The 17,296-nt window shown below is 39.9% G+C and overlaps 1 protein-coding gene and 1 long non-coding RNA gene across 2 annotated transcripts in view; one reads left to right on the forward strand and one right to left on the reverse strand.

The window, feature by feature from the left end:
• LOC139634309 (transcriptional repressor scratch 1-like) lies at window positions 1–13,491 on the reverse strand. Its single transcript, XM_071500684.1, has 2 exons — window positions 9,675–13,491; window positions 1–3,982 (listed from the first exon to the last, which is right to left on the reverse strand). Exons 1-2 carry the CDS (start codon window positions 9,796–9,798, stop codon window positions 3,207–3,209), a joined length of 900 nt encoding a protein of 299 aa, XP_071356785.1. The 5' UTR covers window positions 9,799–13,491; the 3' UTR covers window positions 1–3,206.
• Window positions 10,425–17,296, forward strand: part of LOC139634310 (uncharacterized) — a 20,243-nt gene continuing 13,371 nt past the window's right edge. Inside the window, exons 1-2 of the long non-coding RNA XR_011693942.1 lie at window positions 10,425–10,564; window positions 16,351–16,433. This is a non-coding gene — a long non-coding RNA (uncharacterized lncRNA). The remainder of the gene's footprint in view (window positions 10,565–16,350; window positions 16,434–17,296) is intronic.

Consider the following 17,296-nt stretch of genomic DNA (forward strand, 5'->3'; position numbering starts at 1 on the left):
TTCTTTAAACTAGTTTTTATTCAGGAAGTGAAACAAAATGCCCAGTGTTGTCTTTGTGCTTTACATTGTTTCAAAAATCCTCAGAGGAAGAACTCAAAACAAAGCAGGAAGCTCGAGAAAAATTCATCATCATCATCATCATCATCATCATCATCATCATCATCATTATCATCATCATCACTGTCACTCTATACAGATCTATAGAAATAATTGGACTCCAAAGTCACATCAGTGCTTATTTACAAGGCCTCTTGCCGCAAAAAGAGTTTTCATTCACTCTAAAAAAGGTGTGGTGAAGATACTCGTACAAGTATTTTAAAAAATGACACAGAGTGTATTGAAGTTGTTGATTTACACCATGTGTCATTTTTACCTATATTCTCATGTGTTATTCTCAAACAACACACCATGTGTTATACAAGCATCTTTGTTGTTTTGATGTTGTTTTTACCTTTGATTCGTCATAGTAGAAAAAAGAGAAAAAGGTTGTTATTTCTACATACAAGGCATTGTCTACCTGAATCTAACTCTTTCATTGTGCTACTATATTTGAAAAAAAAAGTTGTAAGATATAATTCGTAATAGGAAGTGCTTTTATATAAGAATAGGTAAACTAGCTTGTGGCTATATTAGGCTACAGTAGTTCATAGTAGAATCTAAGTGTTTGTCAATGCACTCTGGTGCTGAAATATTGACCAAATGCCTCTTCTTTCTCAACAATCCTTATAATTGCATTGGGGATCACCACAACAACCTGACAGCAAGAGATGATGGAAAGAAAAACAACTCAAATTGTGCAGGAGGTTTAATGGATATTATTGGCTCTGGAGTCCTCACAGGGAGTTTGTAAATTCACCTCTCATATATAGCCAAGGAGCAAAACGGATCCTTATCCAGACAGAAAAGAAGGTTGCTCACTGATTCCGACCAACTCATAGGAGGAAATTTCTCCTTCATCACCGATTAAAAACTCACAGGGGACAAGAAGAGACCTGCTCAAGGACTTTCAAGGACTACTGAGAATGAAATAGACCCACATTCAAAACCACAGCTGTTAAAAAGCTGTTTCACTTGTTCAACAAATAAAACCAGGAACATATTAAGTACCAAAACTTTCAATCATTCCAGTTCTTGGTTTTTGTTTTCATCCATGTTTCAGCACCAGAGGCCTACAGTAGTACCTTCTACTTTCTACAATATTTTAGAATAATAATACGAGGCAGGCAGTGCATAAACCAAAAGGACCCGTCCCGACCCAACCCAGAGCCCTCCATCTAGAGGAGTTGTGCCATCTGTGTGAATCCCTGGAAGACTGTAGATCCAACAGCTCCTGATGCTTGCACAGACATAATTGTCAATAAGCTAATGATGCCAAGATAGAACTATAACTAGGAGGCAAATCGTTTTGGATAATATTACATAGTGAAACAGAAGTTTGAAAACTGGAAAACTGACTCACTGCTCTCTCCAAACAAAAAGTCACTGGAGAAAGCCTCAAAGAATCACAACAGTGTCACAGTTTCTGTAAATGTAGGGCTCTTAACCCAACCCTCCATATTTAACACTAACTTGGTTTACTAACTCCCTGAAATCTTATTTCTCATAAGTACATAGAATAGTGGTACTTGAAAAAATCAAGATGTTACAAGCAGTTATGACTCACGTTTCTTCAAAAAATATCATGCATTATTGCTCTATCGGATATGAATGAAATATTGCCCAAGACAGAAATTTGCTTAATTTGCCTGTTGTCTAAGAGGTTTGGCAAAATATCCCAAAGATTCAGAAAATTGGCATAGATTCCATTATTAGGCTATTATTTTTTTGCATGCAGTAGTTTTTTTTATAATTAAAGTGGCGGACAAAAGTAAAAAGTTATTCGGTAATTAGAAAGTGTCAAATGCTTTGGCATATTTGTAACAAAGGCAAATAAAATTATAACAAAGTGCAAATTAATACAAAAACATAAAAATAAATAAATAAATTAGGCAATAAATAGACACATAAAAAAGACATAAACCTCAAAACTGAATACTGTGTGGTCCACTGGCAACAAAAATGCTATTTTACAACAATTGTGAAAGGTTTGACCTTTTGAGGAAAATCAGGACATTTTTAATGTCTGGATCCTCATGTGACATTAATAAGTAAAAATTGATAACGAAAGATTTAGTTTATAAGAAAACACTGTTTGTCAAGGAACACCTTGGTGGCTCAGTGGGAGTTTTCAGCCATCTGATCCTTAACTGAAAGTCCAGTTCGCCTCTCTAATTCCCTCTTGCTTACCACTGTTTACTGTCAAGTAAAGCACAAATGACAAAATTAACCTTTGAGAAAAGAAAACAGTATTATTATGACACTGGTTTAAGAAAAAGCACAAAAAAACATCATTTTCCCACTACACTGGTGTACTAGGCCATATCTACTATATTATGGCAGGTGTGTACGTCGTATTTTCCTCACAGTTCCGTGTAGTTGTATAAAGTAGGATGTCACTAGTGTGAAGAACGTTAAGTATTTTTGCTTACTTGCAGAGAACAAATACTATGTGCTTTTTTGTTTTGATGCTTTATCCCCTTGTAAGTTCAGTCCAAGGTCAGTTTCACTTAAAGCAGGATACTAGATGTATCCTGAGATTTTGAATGTTTGTTTTTAAAAAAGCATAAAATATAAGTTCATTGAATGTCTTTGCAAGAAAATGAAAGACGTGATTCATGCTTTAAACTCCTGTGATATGCCTGTCACAGAATGACAGAGAGATAGAGGAATTGTGCTTCAGTGTTGTTTCGCCATGGGTTGAAAAAAAATAAGAACTACAAGGATAGATATGGACATAAATAGATCTAGGTATCTTCAAAAATGATGAGCTAGATGTGCTGTGCTTTATTTATCTTCACAGATACTCAAAACAGGCCCACGAAGGGGACGTAAATTATCGAAGCAGGTGGCAATCTAAATCAGGCATCGAAAACTTTTCACTCCAGATAAGGAAAGAGGAGACAAAGGAAGGAATGGTAGGGTCTTGATAAAAATGGACGTGTCTTCAAACTATTTTTGTCGTTTGCCTCATGATCCTTGCAGAAAAAACACTGCTCTCAGGTATACTGGTCAACTTGAGAGAGAGAGAGCAGAGAGAGCAGAGAGTGAGTTCCAGTAAAATCTGATCTGAATAAATAAAATAAACCCAGCTGTCCTTTCTGAGTCCATCATTCCCCCAGTGAGCTCAGAGGGGAGAAAGCCCCCTTGAAGCATGCAGACTCGTAATGTTTGTTCAGGTAACTCTTGAGTGCAAACGTCTTGTTACAGCGTTTACACTTGTAGTGTTTGAAGGCTGAGTGCGTCTGCATGTGAGCGCGTAGGTTTGACCGGTCAGCAAATGCTTTCCCACAGTGTGCGCATCCAAATGGCTTCTCACCCGTGTGCGAGCGCATGTGGCCCTGCAGCAGCCACGGTCGGCTGAATGCTTTCCCGCACACGTCGCATTTGTGCTTGAGGTCGTGGGTCAGCAGGTGCATGGCCATCGCAGGCATGGAGACGTACACTTTCCCACAGGTGGGGCACTTCTTGGCCATCTTGCTGTCTATGCTCCTGTGCGTCTGCTTGTGCCGACTCAGGTTGGAGGAGGTGGCGTAGGTTTTTCCGCATTCGCTGCAGGTGTGCCTCTGGGTGGTCCCTCTGGGGTTTGGTGTGGTTTTCCTCCGTGACCGTCCGTCCATGATGAAAAATGCATCCACTGTGTAGCCCTCGCTCACGGCTGTATCCCCGTTGATGTATCCACCAGCTGATGACGAGACCTCAGACCGAGGGCTGTCTGGCTGGTCCGAATCACCATGGATGTCACCATGGATACCGTTGTAGGTATCATTGATGTGGCCATAGATGATTGACGAGTGGCTTGGGGAGGGTACTTTAGAGATGACAGATGAGTCGCTTCCAACCACGTCATCATACGGATTTGGACTCAGATAATCACTGACGTAGCCTGAAGAGACAGAGGAAGAGGTTAATCGTTTGGCCTTGGAAGGGGAATTGATTGGAAATAAGAAACTGATTGGTTTGGAAATCTTTACAGGAATGCTACACGAGTACTACAAAAGAGCTACAGAAACCTGAAAGGGAAAATCCACTCCTCAAAAGGTTTCATTCTTTTCTTCCTTTGACATTTGAGTGTAAATATTGACAAGCCTTCAAAACTAAAACCTTGAGCTGCCCTTTTTAACTGTGCCACTATTCCTGAATAATTATAATGCTTATCACTTTTACTACACCGGATACTGCTTAACTCCAGATCTCTAAATATTTTGCTTTTAGTTTAGTTTTTGTTTTTTTTTTTGGTTTTTTTATTTGTGGGTTTTTGAGTATGGTGTGCACCATTTATAACACAAGAAGTCATGATGCGTTGTGCTTTACTTATTGTGATAATTGTGTTGATTGTACAAGGGCAAAAATCTTTCAACTCATATGTAAGTTGTATCATGACAGTATCGGAAATAAGAAAGAAAATTAAAGACAATATAAGTGATTACGTAATTATGTAAAATAATGGCACAGACTAAACCATTAACCAAACTGTTGGAGTGAATCGCAAGAAGGAAACTACATGAGGGCTACATGTTACTATTGTCCTCAGGACCCCGGGGACTCCATATTATCCACTGCTATCAATATAACTGTATCATATAATGAATCATTCATATATTTGTAAAAACACAGGCCACAAATCAAACTCATTCACCCAAGTTCATTCATTATTAACAGCGCTGCTTTGCATATTGTCTCTAGATAATATTACTGATTACAGCCTGGTGTCTCAGGATCACATTAACAAGACATTGACAACATGTAAATTATGCTTTAAGACCAACTTCTGCTTTCCCATTGACAATGCATTCATATGAGACACAAGTCTGTTCTTAAGAACACCCTACTGAGAGATGTGTCTAAGGCACAGCCATTTTTGGAGGCAATATAAAGAAGGAGAAGGAGTTGTGGTATTTATAGTGGTAGTAAAGTGCTTTTATGTCTTTGCCAGCAAGGAGGAGACACTTCCCTCTGAGTGGGAAATCTTTATTCTTCATGGAGGGGTTCAGTGAGCACACTTTCTGCTCATCAGCAGCACCTTTCCTGACAGGTCTACAACTGCATACAGTCACACCTCGAAGCTGTCAAAACTTCAACTGTTGTGCACACAGCATCTCCATTACAGCGGCTGGAGTCCAGTGCTTTGCTCAAGGGCACCCTGACATGATTAGGCCTGTATTTAACTGTGTAACCTTTCAGACTCAGTCTCGCGCTAAACGCTGGGTATATTTGCCTGAGACTCACAAATTCCTAAGCAATTTGCATATCTGTGCACAGCTCCTGACAAATCTGATTTGTTTCCATGTTACGATGTCAACTGCTTCATTATTTCTATTATTGGGTTCTACTCTCAACAGGCTGGAGTCTAACAGAGACAAGGAGAGACTGGTAGCTAATACCCCACAGCCATGACTCCTGTAGATCTATGCCGATCAATAGCTCTCCATTTCAATTAGCACTCTGTGAGCATTTAGACACAGGCAGCAGAGGAGATACTATTGCTGGTAATATAATTTCATGATGCAGTTCTCAGAAAAGCTCAGAAGTTGGTCGATAATATGGTGAGGACACGAGACAGAGATAGAGGGGGGAAGAAAGGAGAGGCACAGTGAGGCAAGAAGAAAGAAAGAAAGAAAAAGAAAGAAAGAAAGAAAGGAAGAAAGAAAGAAAGAAAGAAAGAAAGAGAAAGAAAGAAAGAAAGAAAGAAAGAAAGAAAGAAAGAAAGAAAGAAAGAAAGAAAGAAAGAAAGAAAGAAAGAGGAGACGTAATATAGAGACAGAGTGATGTTACACCCAATATGGTGGTTGTGGTTAGGTGGTTTGGCAGAGCTGTTTACAGCTCTCGTGCTAATTTAACGTTTTGAATTAAATTAAGATGTAGCATGATGTAGTTGAAGACAGAAAATGGAGGAGTGAGGCAAGAGAGGGGAGGTCGGAGAGAGGTAGAGAGACAGAGAGAAAATCGTGAATCATGAATGTTCAATCATTGCACTCTGGAACAAAGTACTATGTTTGTTTGTGTGTGTGCCTGAACATGTGTGTGTTGTTTTATAGAGCATGAGTAAACTAAAAGATGACCAAGCTCTAGTCTTGCTGAACAATGGACTTGTAACCGGTGGACACTGAACTCCACTGGAACAGTCACAGCCTTGCTTAAGGGAACTTTCACAGCAGGTGTTATGCACTTTACTTTCACAGATGTTTCCCAGCTGTAGTATAGACATTTAAAGGGGTGACCAGGTCCTGGTACATGTTGCTATTTCTCACTCTCACTCACCTTTGTTCTTGCTGCTCTAAAATTGCTGCACAAACATGTGGGAAAATGAACACAAAAGGTTCCATGAACTGTAAAAGGGACTGACATCTTAATATTTATTTGGTATATTTTCTAGAAAAATAAACACATCTAGGATATCTGGTTTCAATGCAGTTCAGTTAGACTATTCTCCATGGTGTCACTGCAGTGTTTACGACATCCCATCATATTTAGGGCATTTGTTGTATGAAAAGACTAAAGATGAAAATTCTGTTGGGCAAAAATGTAATGTTGGAGTGTCCAAAATGAAGGTGGCAGATCCTTTAGGATACATGAATATGTAAACTCACCAGAATCACTGGATTCATCCTCTAGGCCTGGTAGGTACAATCTATAACGTATTCAGTCTTCCCACAATAGTTACCAAAGCATAAGGCTCTTGACTAATGTATACCCTCTACAATTCCACAATTCCCTTCCTTTACTTAGTCTGTATCCTTTCACCTTTTCAATAGTTGTACTTGTTTACTCTGCTGCAAAGGTACCAAGAACCAGACAGAGTTGTGCATATGTGGCTGAGCAGCAGTAACACAGAAATAAAAATAAACTCCATCCATTGTTTAAGGATGGAAAATGTTACGGTATAAAAACAGTGTGTATCACTGGTTTCTCTCACAGACTTTCTTTTTATGATCCCTGCCAATTAAACATGACCATTCCTTGCTATCCTCATTGTTGTGAACTGTAATTGCTGTGCGTCTCAGCATCTGCGTACTGTCTCTGTTTGTTTATGTCTCCCTCCAACTGTCTCCATCCCCGTCTCGCTGTGTCAACTCTCTCTCTTGTTCAAAGTACTTTAACAACATTAGAGCTGATCGCTGTTCTAAATGCTTATTAAAGATTAAAATAATCTGCCAAACCAAAGCCATCCCTCTTTTATGTGTCTTTGAAATACAGAGAATTAGAAACAGAAAGAAAAACAGAGAGAAAATGAGGGACAGACACAGAGAGAGAGAAAAGCTGCAAGCTACAATTTAATTTTTGATCCAAACCAGCAGTAACTGACACACACTTGTGTGCTTTGGACACTTGTAGGTCACTGACTGCTTCCTGTGTGTGTGTGTGTGTGTGTGTGTGTGTGTGTGTGTAATGCTGTGCACTCAGCTGTGCAAGCTGCCTGGGAAATGTGCCGAGCTGACAGAAACACAGCAGCGTGTATGTTCACATACATTTGTGTGTGTGTGTGTGTGTGTGTGTGTGTTTGTGTGTGAGCAACAAGCTGCAGTTGCTTCAGTCGAACTCTTGTTATATTTATAACAAGGGATAGCAGTCTCAGTCATTACATGCTTGCTGCACTGCTGCTGCACTGCTGCTGCACTGCTGCTGCTGTGCTGCGTGTTTCTCTGTTCACTCAGTCATCAGAACACCTGGGATCTCTTCCTCTCACATTTGACCTTGGTACAATGTGAAAACCACCAGGCTGCACTAACACTGAAACACACTTCTCACTGTGCACTGACAGCCGCAGTTTTTCCTTTAGCTCTTTGAAGCTGCATTCAGCCATTTTTGGGCCACTAGAGGACAGAAGCAAGTTGACAGACGCACAGCCTAAGCAAATGAACTGTTATGGCTAATATGTTAGCAGACAATTGCCTATTCAAACATCCTTCACATAAGGAGCAGCATAAATCACCTGCTGTAGATGTGTTTTTGGCCACCCAACAACAATTTCAATATTCCAATACTCCTCATTTGGTGATGTTTTGGTCTCCACTAACTGCCCTGTCTTGTTTATTAGAGTTAATAAAACAGCGGCTTGCTCCTGGAAACAGAGTTCATGAAAACACTGAGATTCACCCAATCTGCAAATGTGCTATACAACCAAAACAATGAGCTTGATGAGGCTAAAAGGCTTCCTAAAACTGCACATTTTGGCAATCTTCTCTGTGGGTTTGTGACTACAAGTAACCCCTGTCACACAGCACATAGACGTTTGATCTAAGTGTTGAATTTTAAATATAAATTCTGCTTTAACATAAAGAAAGGCTGCTATCTTTGTTGGTCCTAAACTCTGAGCCCACAAATCTCCTGTTGTTGTAGCCTTCAGATTAATTTCCCTTGTAATACCACCAGAACAAGAAACAACAGCTTTTAATAGTAAATATGAGAATATCCTCCAGTGTTCAGAAACTCTAGGAAAGAATTTCATCAGTGCTTGAAAATACTGAACGTTTGACCCAATATTGTCCATTCTTACTGACTGTATTGTATTTTGGCTGAGCATCCAGGATTATATGGTGCGTGGGAACCATTTATAGTCACTGTAGCAGGGCAATATTGTCGAACTCTTGATGAGAGACTCACAGCTGCTGGGCAAAAGAATAACAGAAAATCCCATTGTATATGCCCTGGTGACATATCAGCAGCATAATGATATTAGCTCTCTGGCTCCCTGTTGCTCATCAGCTGTTTTCTGAGAAAAAAACATTTTTTTTTTTCCTAATTCAATTGTTAATGTCAGAAACCATGCTGAGTTGAATATGTGTTCACTGTATACTGTTTCTCTAAATAGCATGATAAAGCTAAAATGACAAATGATCAGAAGTATGTGGCATCAAAATTAATTTCAGGATGAGTGTGGGAAAACCAAAATGTGACATGTTACCATTAAAGCGAAAGACTAATGGTGTTTTATCTGCTGTTTTATAAATAGTTTCTCATGTTGGAATCACGCCAGTGTCATACACAACGTTCAAGTGTTGCATGTCAATGTGTCAGGATGTCTTAATCTGCAAATCAAAAACATTTCGCAGGAGTATTCACAGTAGGGTACATTCACATTTAGATTTGGTTTGTTTAACCACTGAGTCATCAAGAATCCACCCTGATGAGGTACCTTTGAGAAAGACCCCTGTCTTCTGCCTCGACTGCTGACCTGCCTGTGGAAATGGCCAATAACTATCACACATTTATCACATTATATTACTTAACAATGTCTGGGTCTTTTATAGACCTGAGAAAGTGGGACATTCTTAGTACCGGCGGCTGCTAAAAGTGAATATTTTCTCATTTCCTGTCTGATCTGTTTCTCCACTTTAAAGCCACAGGTTCATGGAAACAACATTTGCAAGAACTAAAAAAAAAAAAAATCATTAAAAATAATTTCAAAGCTTGCAGTTGGTATATTTTTGGGTTGTGACTGAAGGTTTGACCCTGTAATTCCTTTCCCCCTCCCTCTGCTTCAAATCTGGGGATAAAAAGATGGAGATGTATGTACAGTGTGTGTGTGTGTGTGTGTTTTTTTTGTTTTTTTTTGGGGGGGGGGGGGGGTCACTAACCTTTGTCATGATGGTGAAATCGCAGACTGAGCTCCTCTCTTCGGCTGTGACCATATGAGCTCTCCAGCTCTGCAGCCGAGAAATCGTCCAGTTTGACTTTCTTCACCAGGAAGGACCGAGGCATGATGGGACAGTAGCTGCTCCTCCACTCATACAATAAACACACACGCCTTCTCTTTCTTTACCAACCCGCTTCAAACTTGACCTAAACCTATATGAAACACTTAATGGCCCCTGACTGAACTAAAATGTGCTCCCCTGTTTCAGCTACTACAGGTGCGTTTGCTTCCTTCCATCAGACAGCCCCTGAACTACCCAAGCGCTCCTCAAGTGCATCTGTATTTTTAGCATACCTAATTTCTAGTTTTGCTAATATTTGTCAAACACAGGTTACGTTTGTGTGTGATTGTTGGATGCTAGGGTGAAAAAAAAAGTCCGGTTTCATTCCAATAACACGCCGCTGGAAGACCTGTGGAGCTCTAAAAGGTCGAAAATCAAAAGTAAAATAAACCAGTTCCTGTATGGCTATTGTCCTGGCAACGCTGAAGGTGGAAAATCCAGTAAAAAAAAAAAAAAAAAAAAAAAAAAAAACTAAAAAAAAAACAACCTTCTTTTTGTTTTGTTTGTTTATTTGTTTGTTTTTTTCTATTTTTCAAAAGGAAAAACGACCGTTTTTTTTTTTTCCTGTTCGAAACCGTTGGTCTTCAGCACCGGACAGCTCCCCTCCTCGTGAGACTCCAACCGCCAAAAAACCGCCGCTGTTCCGTTCAGCACCAAAGGCAAAAAAAAGAGAGACAGAGAGAGGGAAGCGACCGCTTCAACGCTGCCCACACGGTCCAAACGTGGCTGAAGGCGGAGCGAAGCGGACACCGGTAGAAATTCCCATGCAGGTGAGTCAACTCGGTCCGGATTTGGTGTCGACAACAAACCCCCGGGTGAACCGCTGCCTTCACAACAACAAGCGGAAAGACGCTGTGAGTGAGTTGGTAGCGGTCGGCTAACGGTCAAACAGAGACGAAGGTTAAAGGGCTTCAAAAAGACGTTCACAGCGACACCCCAGCTTCTTTTAAGACGCAAACTCAGTCGAAATCACAGTTCCTTATAAATATTGCTCAAAATTATTATTATTATTTTTTTTAAACTGCAGTTGGAAGATCAGAGCAGCTCATCTCCCCGTTGCTAACTCTCTCTTTCACTCTTTCTCTCCTTCTCTGTCTCTCTCTCTTCTTCTTCTCTCCTCGGCGTGTGCGGAGCTGCGGCTCTCTCTGCTGCACGGCATCAGCTGTTGCGGCTTTATAGGCCGAGAGAGAGAGAGAGAGAGAGAGAGAGAGAGAGAGAGAGATGAAAGTGCTTAATTTTATTCGTCAGAAGAAGAAGAAGAAAAAAAAAAAGAGCATCTTGTCTTGTGGGACCAGCCGCGGCGTGTTGTGATGGCCGGGGAGGGATTTAATGACTGTCGTTTTAAGTGCTCGCTCACTCTGATTTTTATGACAGTGAAATGAAAAGGTACACTTAGTTGCTTGGGTTCACAAACGGAATCAGAGACCATTTGTGGAACCCTGTAAAGAGGGGGGGGAAGTGTAGATTAGATACAACTATGGAGAAAATATCAACCAAAAAAGTTATCAGTCAAAAAAACATAAAGGAATCAAAGTGTTGTTTGTTTGCTTGGTTGGTTTGCGTTCAAATGTCATTTCATTAGTTCAGATCCCCATAGCTTCATCAAAACAGAGACAAATCCACACACTCATTTCATTGACATCTATATGTACACTATAAGCCTATCACTGAGTAAAGACAAAGTAAATGAATTGATGAAAATAGTGATGTAAGGATGCAACGTTTTTCAAAGCACAACTCCATCTGGCTCCCTTTCTGACCCATGTTCATAATGACATACAAGCTTCACAGTCACATGACAGGTTCATTAAGTGGAAAGTTGCAGAACAGCCAGTTTGTATCATGATTATCGCTGTGAAAGCAAAAATATAGCACTAACTGTTGCTTTAGGGGGAAAAGACCCCTCACCAACCCACCTAATGATTCTAGCCTTTCTGAGGGACTGAGAACCATCAAACCAACCACTGAAAACCAACTTCTTGTGGCACTGAGCACAGGTCAATGCTTTTACACTGCAGTTGACCAATTGAGTTTCCTTTATGCAAATCAGTGCTCCTCCTGGGCCAATCACATCCTCTGTGTATGAATCCATACTCAGCATTAGCCAATGAGTTAAGTTAATGTCGCTGAGGTGAAGGTGTTTTTGCTGAATGGTCTCTCACAGAGCCAGAGAAGCAGAGGGAGAGACAATGTCAGAGATTCAGAGGACTTTGCTGCACACAGTGTTCATTCGTGTGTTTATGTGTCAGTGGAAAGGGACATTGGACGAGTGATGATGCACTGTTTTGGTGTTTACACACTCATACAAACAGACTTCTCCCTCCAGCTAGTAGACAGCAACACACACACATACACACTTATGCAAAGCCCTACCCCCATTCATAGACATATGGGCGGGCAGGATGATGGGGTGTGATGTAATTCAGTGACGTGTGCATTTATGTAAGATCTATTCAGTGAGGTCCTTGGAGTTAAGCTATTTTTATAGTTCATTGATAAAAGTTTGAGAGAGACAGAGAGAGTACGTCTGTGTGCGTGCCAGTGTGTGTTTTTTTAAACGTATATGTTTGTGTATGTGCATGTGTAGCGAAGTGCATTGCAGAGCATTGCTTTTAAACTCATCAGTCTGTCTGCAATGTTGGTTGTTATCACTTACCATTCCTGCTTTATTTATGTGTTGATGCACTGTATCGAAGGGGTTTCCTGTTCACTCTCAAGGACTGTATAATAGATACGGGGGCTAACCGTATGTGTCTGAACAAGTAGTCTGGTGCTCTAAAAAAGCTCCAAAAGTAAAGAGAATTTTCAAACTTTGATTTGTAGTTAAACCTGCCCTATTTCAAGCCCTGTTTTTGCCTTGTAAATGAATTGTTTACAGTGCTGAACCCACTGAGAATGCATCCTTATGCAGCTGTCATCCCCTTTTTGGTGTTTTTTGACTTTTTTTTTTTTCCGGCCCACATATAAATGATATTCTGTATAGTCAAATTTCGTGTTTTCATTAAACCTCCTATGACGCAGCTAGCAGCCTTCTCTAGCAAACACGCTCCAACAAAGTGTTGTATGCTACCTGCACAGCAGGGGGAGATGAGACTGCCCTCCCATGATTAATAACAACATCGGTCGTTACAGCAAGTGCCCTGAAACAACACATTTATGTTCAAGTGACAAAGCAGACATAGTATATATGACAAAAACCACAAGAGGCAAAGTCTTTATAGCCAGGTTTTGGTGGATGGATGGATCAACAAACCATCAGATACTAAACCTTAACATGCAAAACCGCTGTTCATTTCCCAACAGTCAGTGTTGTTTTTAAAGGATGGGCACACTCACCCCCTTACCTTAATCATGAGTTTATTTTTATGACCATGATGATGAAGTTCACCTAACCTCAAAAAGTACTAATTTTAACCAAAACTACAATGGTTCCCTAAATCTAACAAGTCAATTTTGTGCCTAGAGTAAACCCAACCAAACTTAACTATAGTGCCAGTAAAAGGAATTATTTTTCAATACTCAACATTTCAACAGAAAAATGTTGCCTGCTCAGAAAATGCTCCTTTGTGTCATTCTAGAGGAAAGAGACAAACAACATATTTTGTCATTTAACTCGGGGAACTTATTGGAAAAGATGGAAAGCAGAAGTGAACAAGTGACTGGTAGAACATCTACCAATTTAAAGCATGTTTTTCGCAGGAGTTGGTGGACTCACCAGAGCTAAAAGGTGTCAATATTTGGTGTGAACAATTATAGCCTACACATAGACTCTAATTAAGACATTTTCAGCTCATTTTATGATATATTTAGTTTCTTGGCTGCAGAGAGAGACAAATACAGAAAAAGCAACAACTAAGGAAGGATATTTGTCAGTGGGGGTTGAGTGTGATTCTCTCATTGACTGTCTTTCTGTGCCGATTGATGACACACCAGGTAATGCCATTTCTATCAGGACTATTTCAATGATGGTGAAATTGTCCACTCCTCGTTATTTTTCCTGCTAGCCTGTGAGTGCAGCTATACTGCTGAGCTCAGCAAAATATATCTGTGTGTGTGTGTGTGTCTGTGTGTGTGCGCACAGAGGCTGTGGGGACATGTGGAGACTGGAGACTCATTAGCATAATAATAGACTTGGATGCATGTAGACAGGCAGGCGGTGTGTGAGCATGTGTGTGTGTGGGTGTGTGTGCGGGTGTGTGTGTGCGTGTGTGTGTGTGAGTCCTGTCAGGAAAAAGGGTCCTTGTTGACTTTTCATTCGTCTGTCTTTTAAAGAGCCATTTAAATGACAGGGTTTTAAATAAAACTCCATTCAAATAGAAGGGTTTTACATATAAAGTAATATCCAGATGAAAGGGTTTGTAAACAAAAACTGACAGAGAGAGATACAGAGTAGGAAGGGAGGAGGAGAGAAAACAGAGGGAGGGTGAAAGACAGACAGAAAAACAAAGAGAGGGTGAAAAACAGAGGGGAAAAAAGGGACAAAATACTTATAGAGGACAAAAGGAAGGTCAGATGAGGTTTAAATGTAAAGGAGAAAAAGAGAGAGAAGCAGTTCACAGTAACATAAGTGTCACAGTGGGTTAATAAAGGTAGTTATGGATGACCCTGACTTTGATTTCAACAAACATAAATTTCTTACATGAGTCTGTTGTAGGAGCCATCGACATATGGAGTCCATTAGAGAAAAACACCTCAACTCGTTAATTTTAGTTATGCATCTGCTTGTCTTTTTCTTATAAAACATGAGAGTGAGACACTCACTGCTGGTAGTTTGCTAAAGATGGTTTGTCACTGAACTACTAGAAAATTGTGAAAGAGAAAAACCAACATAAAGCATCTCATTAGGTCCTTGAAACTTGGTAGAGAAATGTGTTCTTTGTCAGTGCCTTCCAAAATTAGCTCATTTTCTGATCCTACACCCCACTCACGATGACAGAGTTTGTCCTTCAGTGCTGAAAAACTGAAAAATATTCATATGACTGTTTGGATTTTCTACCACTATGGTTAAGGTTTGGTTCGTTTTAGGTACAAATCTTACTCAGTTGAGGTTAGATAAAGGTTGTGCCATGATTAAAAAAGAACAAGGTTGAGTGGTGGTTGGAAACAGGAGGCAAACAATGGTGTCCTATATGTCAAAGTCACACCCCTTCGTTGATTCGTTCAGACACTGCGACCTCCTACCTAGAAGATTCTGTGGCGCTATCACAACATCGTGCCACAGGCCTCAATAAGCCTCACCAGTACTTGTTAAACCACCTAACAGCCTCTGAACACCCTCCTAACCCTTCTGACGGAAGAGCTACATGCAGCCACAGACAATTCGACAATCACACCCACTTTATGCAGGTGGTGTGAGAGTAAGGCAGAATTTTACCTTGTCTCCTAGGCTCTCTTTTTTTTCATTTTTCACAGAACTATTTCTGTCAAGCTGTGTGTGTTCAAACTAGTGCAACACCATGACTGCCTTCAAGACACTGTCACTTTCCTAAAGCATACACTAGTACTCCAATTTGTAAAATTTATTGTATGGAAACTACAAGGACACAAATAACACTCCAAATTGTTGCAGCCTCTTCCCTCTGCTTTGGAGTGTAGCTTTCAACACTTTTGTCTTTAGATGTAACCAGACAATACAGACATACCAGAGATTTTTAGTCCAGACTTTTTGCAGAATAGTCACTGAGTAAGAGCCGTTTGAATATCCTTTTAAAGCAACTGTTGACTTTTTCCGTTACTGTACAGTTGATGGATGTCTTATTTATACATGTATAAATTATTTTTTTTCTAAATTAACATTAATTCTATAAGTATATGACCAATGATGATGGTCATAATGATGATCAAAGAAAATCAGATAACTACTAACTATCCCAGTGAAACTATATACTACACCAAGTTGACTAGTAAGTGGAATTTTATGTTTCCCAACCCAGGGGTCAGTCCAAAGATAAATTTGATTACTCAAAAGTTTATTAATGCATTACGAGAGGAAAAAATGTTCATGGTGGCTTTTTTCCTCCCTCTTATGAAATATTTGTTTCCCAGTGGTCAAATCTTCAGACCTCCGAAAATCCTTTAAATAAATCCATCTGTGGAGAAAAAAATGAACTGCTTTGCTTTAAAGGGTCACCAGTGAAAAGCATTAGAAATCACTGCACTAATTCAGAGCAATCCCGCAAGCATGTAAACATTATATATGAGCAGAGGAAAATGCAGTATTGTAGAGTTAAGAAGACCAGCACACAGCTGGTCATAATAAAACAAAATGGAGAAGAAAAGAGGAGAATATCACCAGTAAACCCGTCATGTCCGTGTCATTAAGATACATATATGACCCTGCATGTGTGCTATGAATATGTATGTTGTATGTATAAGATGTGACCCTGGACATTAATATGTATTGGGTGGTAATGAGGCGAATGGGCAGATCAGATGGGTCCTTTTTAACTGGTCACATGTGGCTCATTAGGACGGGGCCACACAAAGCACCTGATACCCCCAAGACAACTACTGCACCCCAAGAATTATTTCATGTAATTTCTGTTTTACTGGGCAGGGCATGGAGAGACAGACGTGATGAGAGACAGAGGAGCAATGACAAGACAAATGTCCAAATTTTGATGTGAACTCATTTGACAGGTATGTGGTAACTCACTAAACTGACTAAAGACTACAAGCCAGTAGAGTGAAGTTCAAATGTGAATGATAGTGTCCTGGAGCAAGATTTTCAAGTCACAACTGAGACAGAGTGGCCAAGCTGTTTCTCCTGTTCTTGACCCTGACCTCTGACCTTGTGGACAGGGGAAATGGAAAACAGATTTTGTTCAATACAATTCATCATTACACATCATCACCCTGGATTTGAGGTGGTGATACATAAGTAACATTTTGAGCCATAAAAAAATAACAATATTATCTTCAGGTATTTCAGCTAAATCTTTGTGAAATATTCTAATCATGTGTGCAATAATTTGCTGAATTCTTACGAACACAAACAAAATGTCTTACAGGAGGGAAGTGGATAGAGAGCAGCAGGATAGATAGTTGAGTCCATATTAACTGGTCATATGTGTGTCATTATAATAGATATATGGCAGCTGATACCCATGTGGGCAATATGGGGTTACAGAGTTATATCACTGAAACCCAGGGTCTCTCAGTGCACCTTGCAATGTGTTTCCTTTTCTCACTCTACAACTAAAGGCCATCTGTTCATGACTATTGACAAGATTTTAAAGGAAATAAACTTTAAGAATGTTGACTGCACACAGGCTTCACTTACTTTATTCTTATAAAACAATAAAATGACAAAACATTTTTTTACATGTGTAGATACTTTTCAGAACAACTGTCTGTCCACATTGCTTGAATCTGTGATCTGTGGGTTTTAAGATGGTCAGGCACGTAGAGGAGCAGATAGACAGTATAAACATTAGTCAGGCTGATAGGTCTGTCAAAATGGAGACACCTAATCCCAAAGACTTCGGCCAAGTGATGACACA

Source organism: Trachinotus anak, unplaced genomic scaffold (assembly GCF_046630095.1).
Source record: "Trachinotus anak isolate AG129_WGS33_773 ecotype Australia unplaced genomic scaffold, CSIRO_AGI_Tana_v1 ptg000016l, whole genome shotgun sequence".
In the NCBI taxonomy this organism is placed as follows: domain Eukaryota; kingdom Metazoa; phylum Chordata; class Actinopteri; order Carangiformes; family Carangidae; genus Trachinotus; species Trachinotus anak.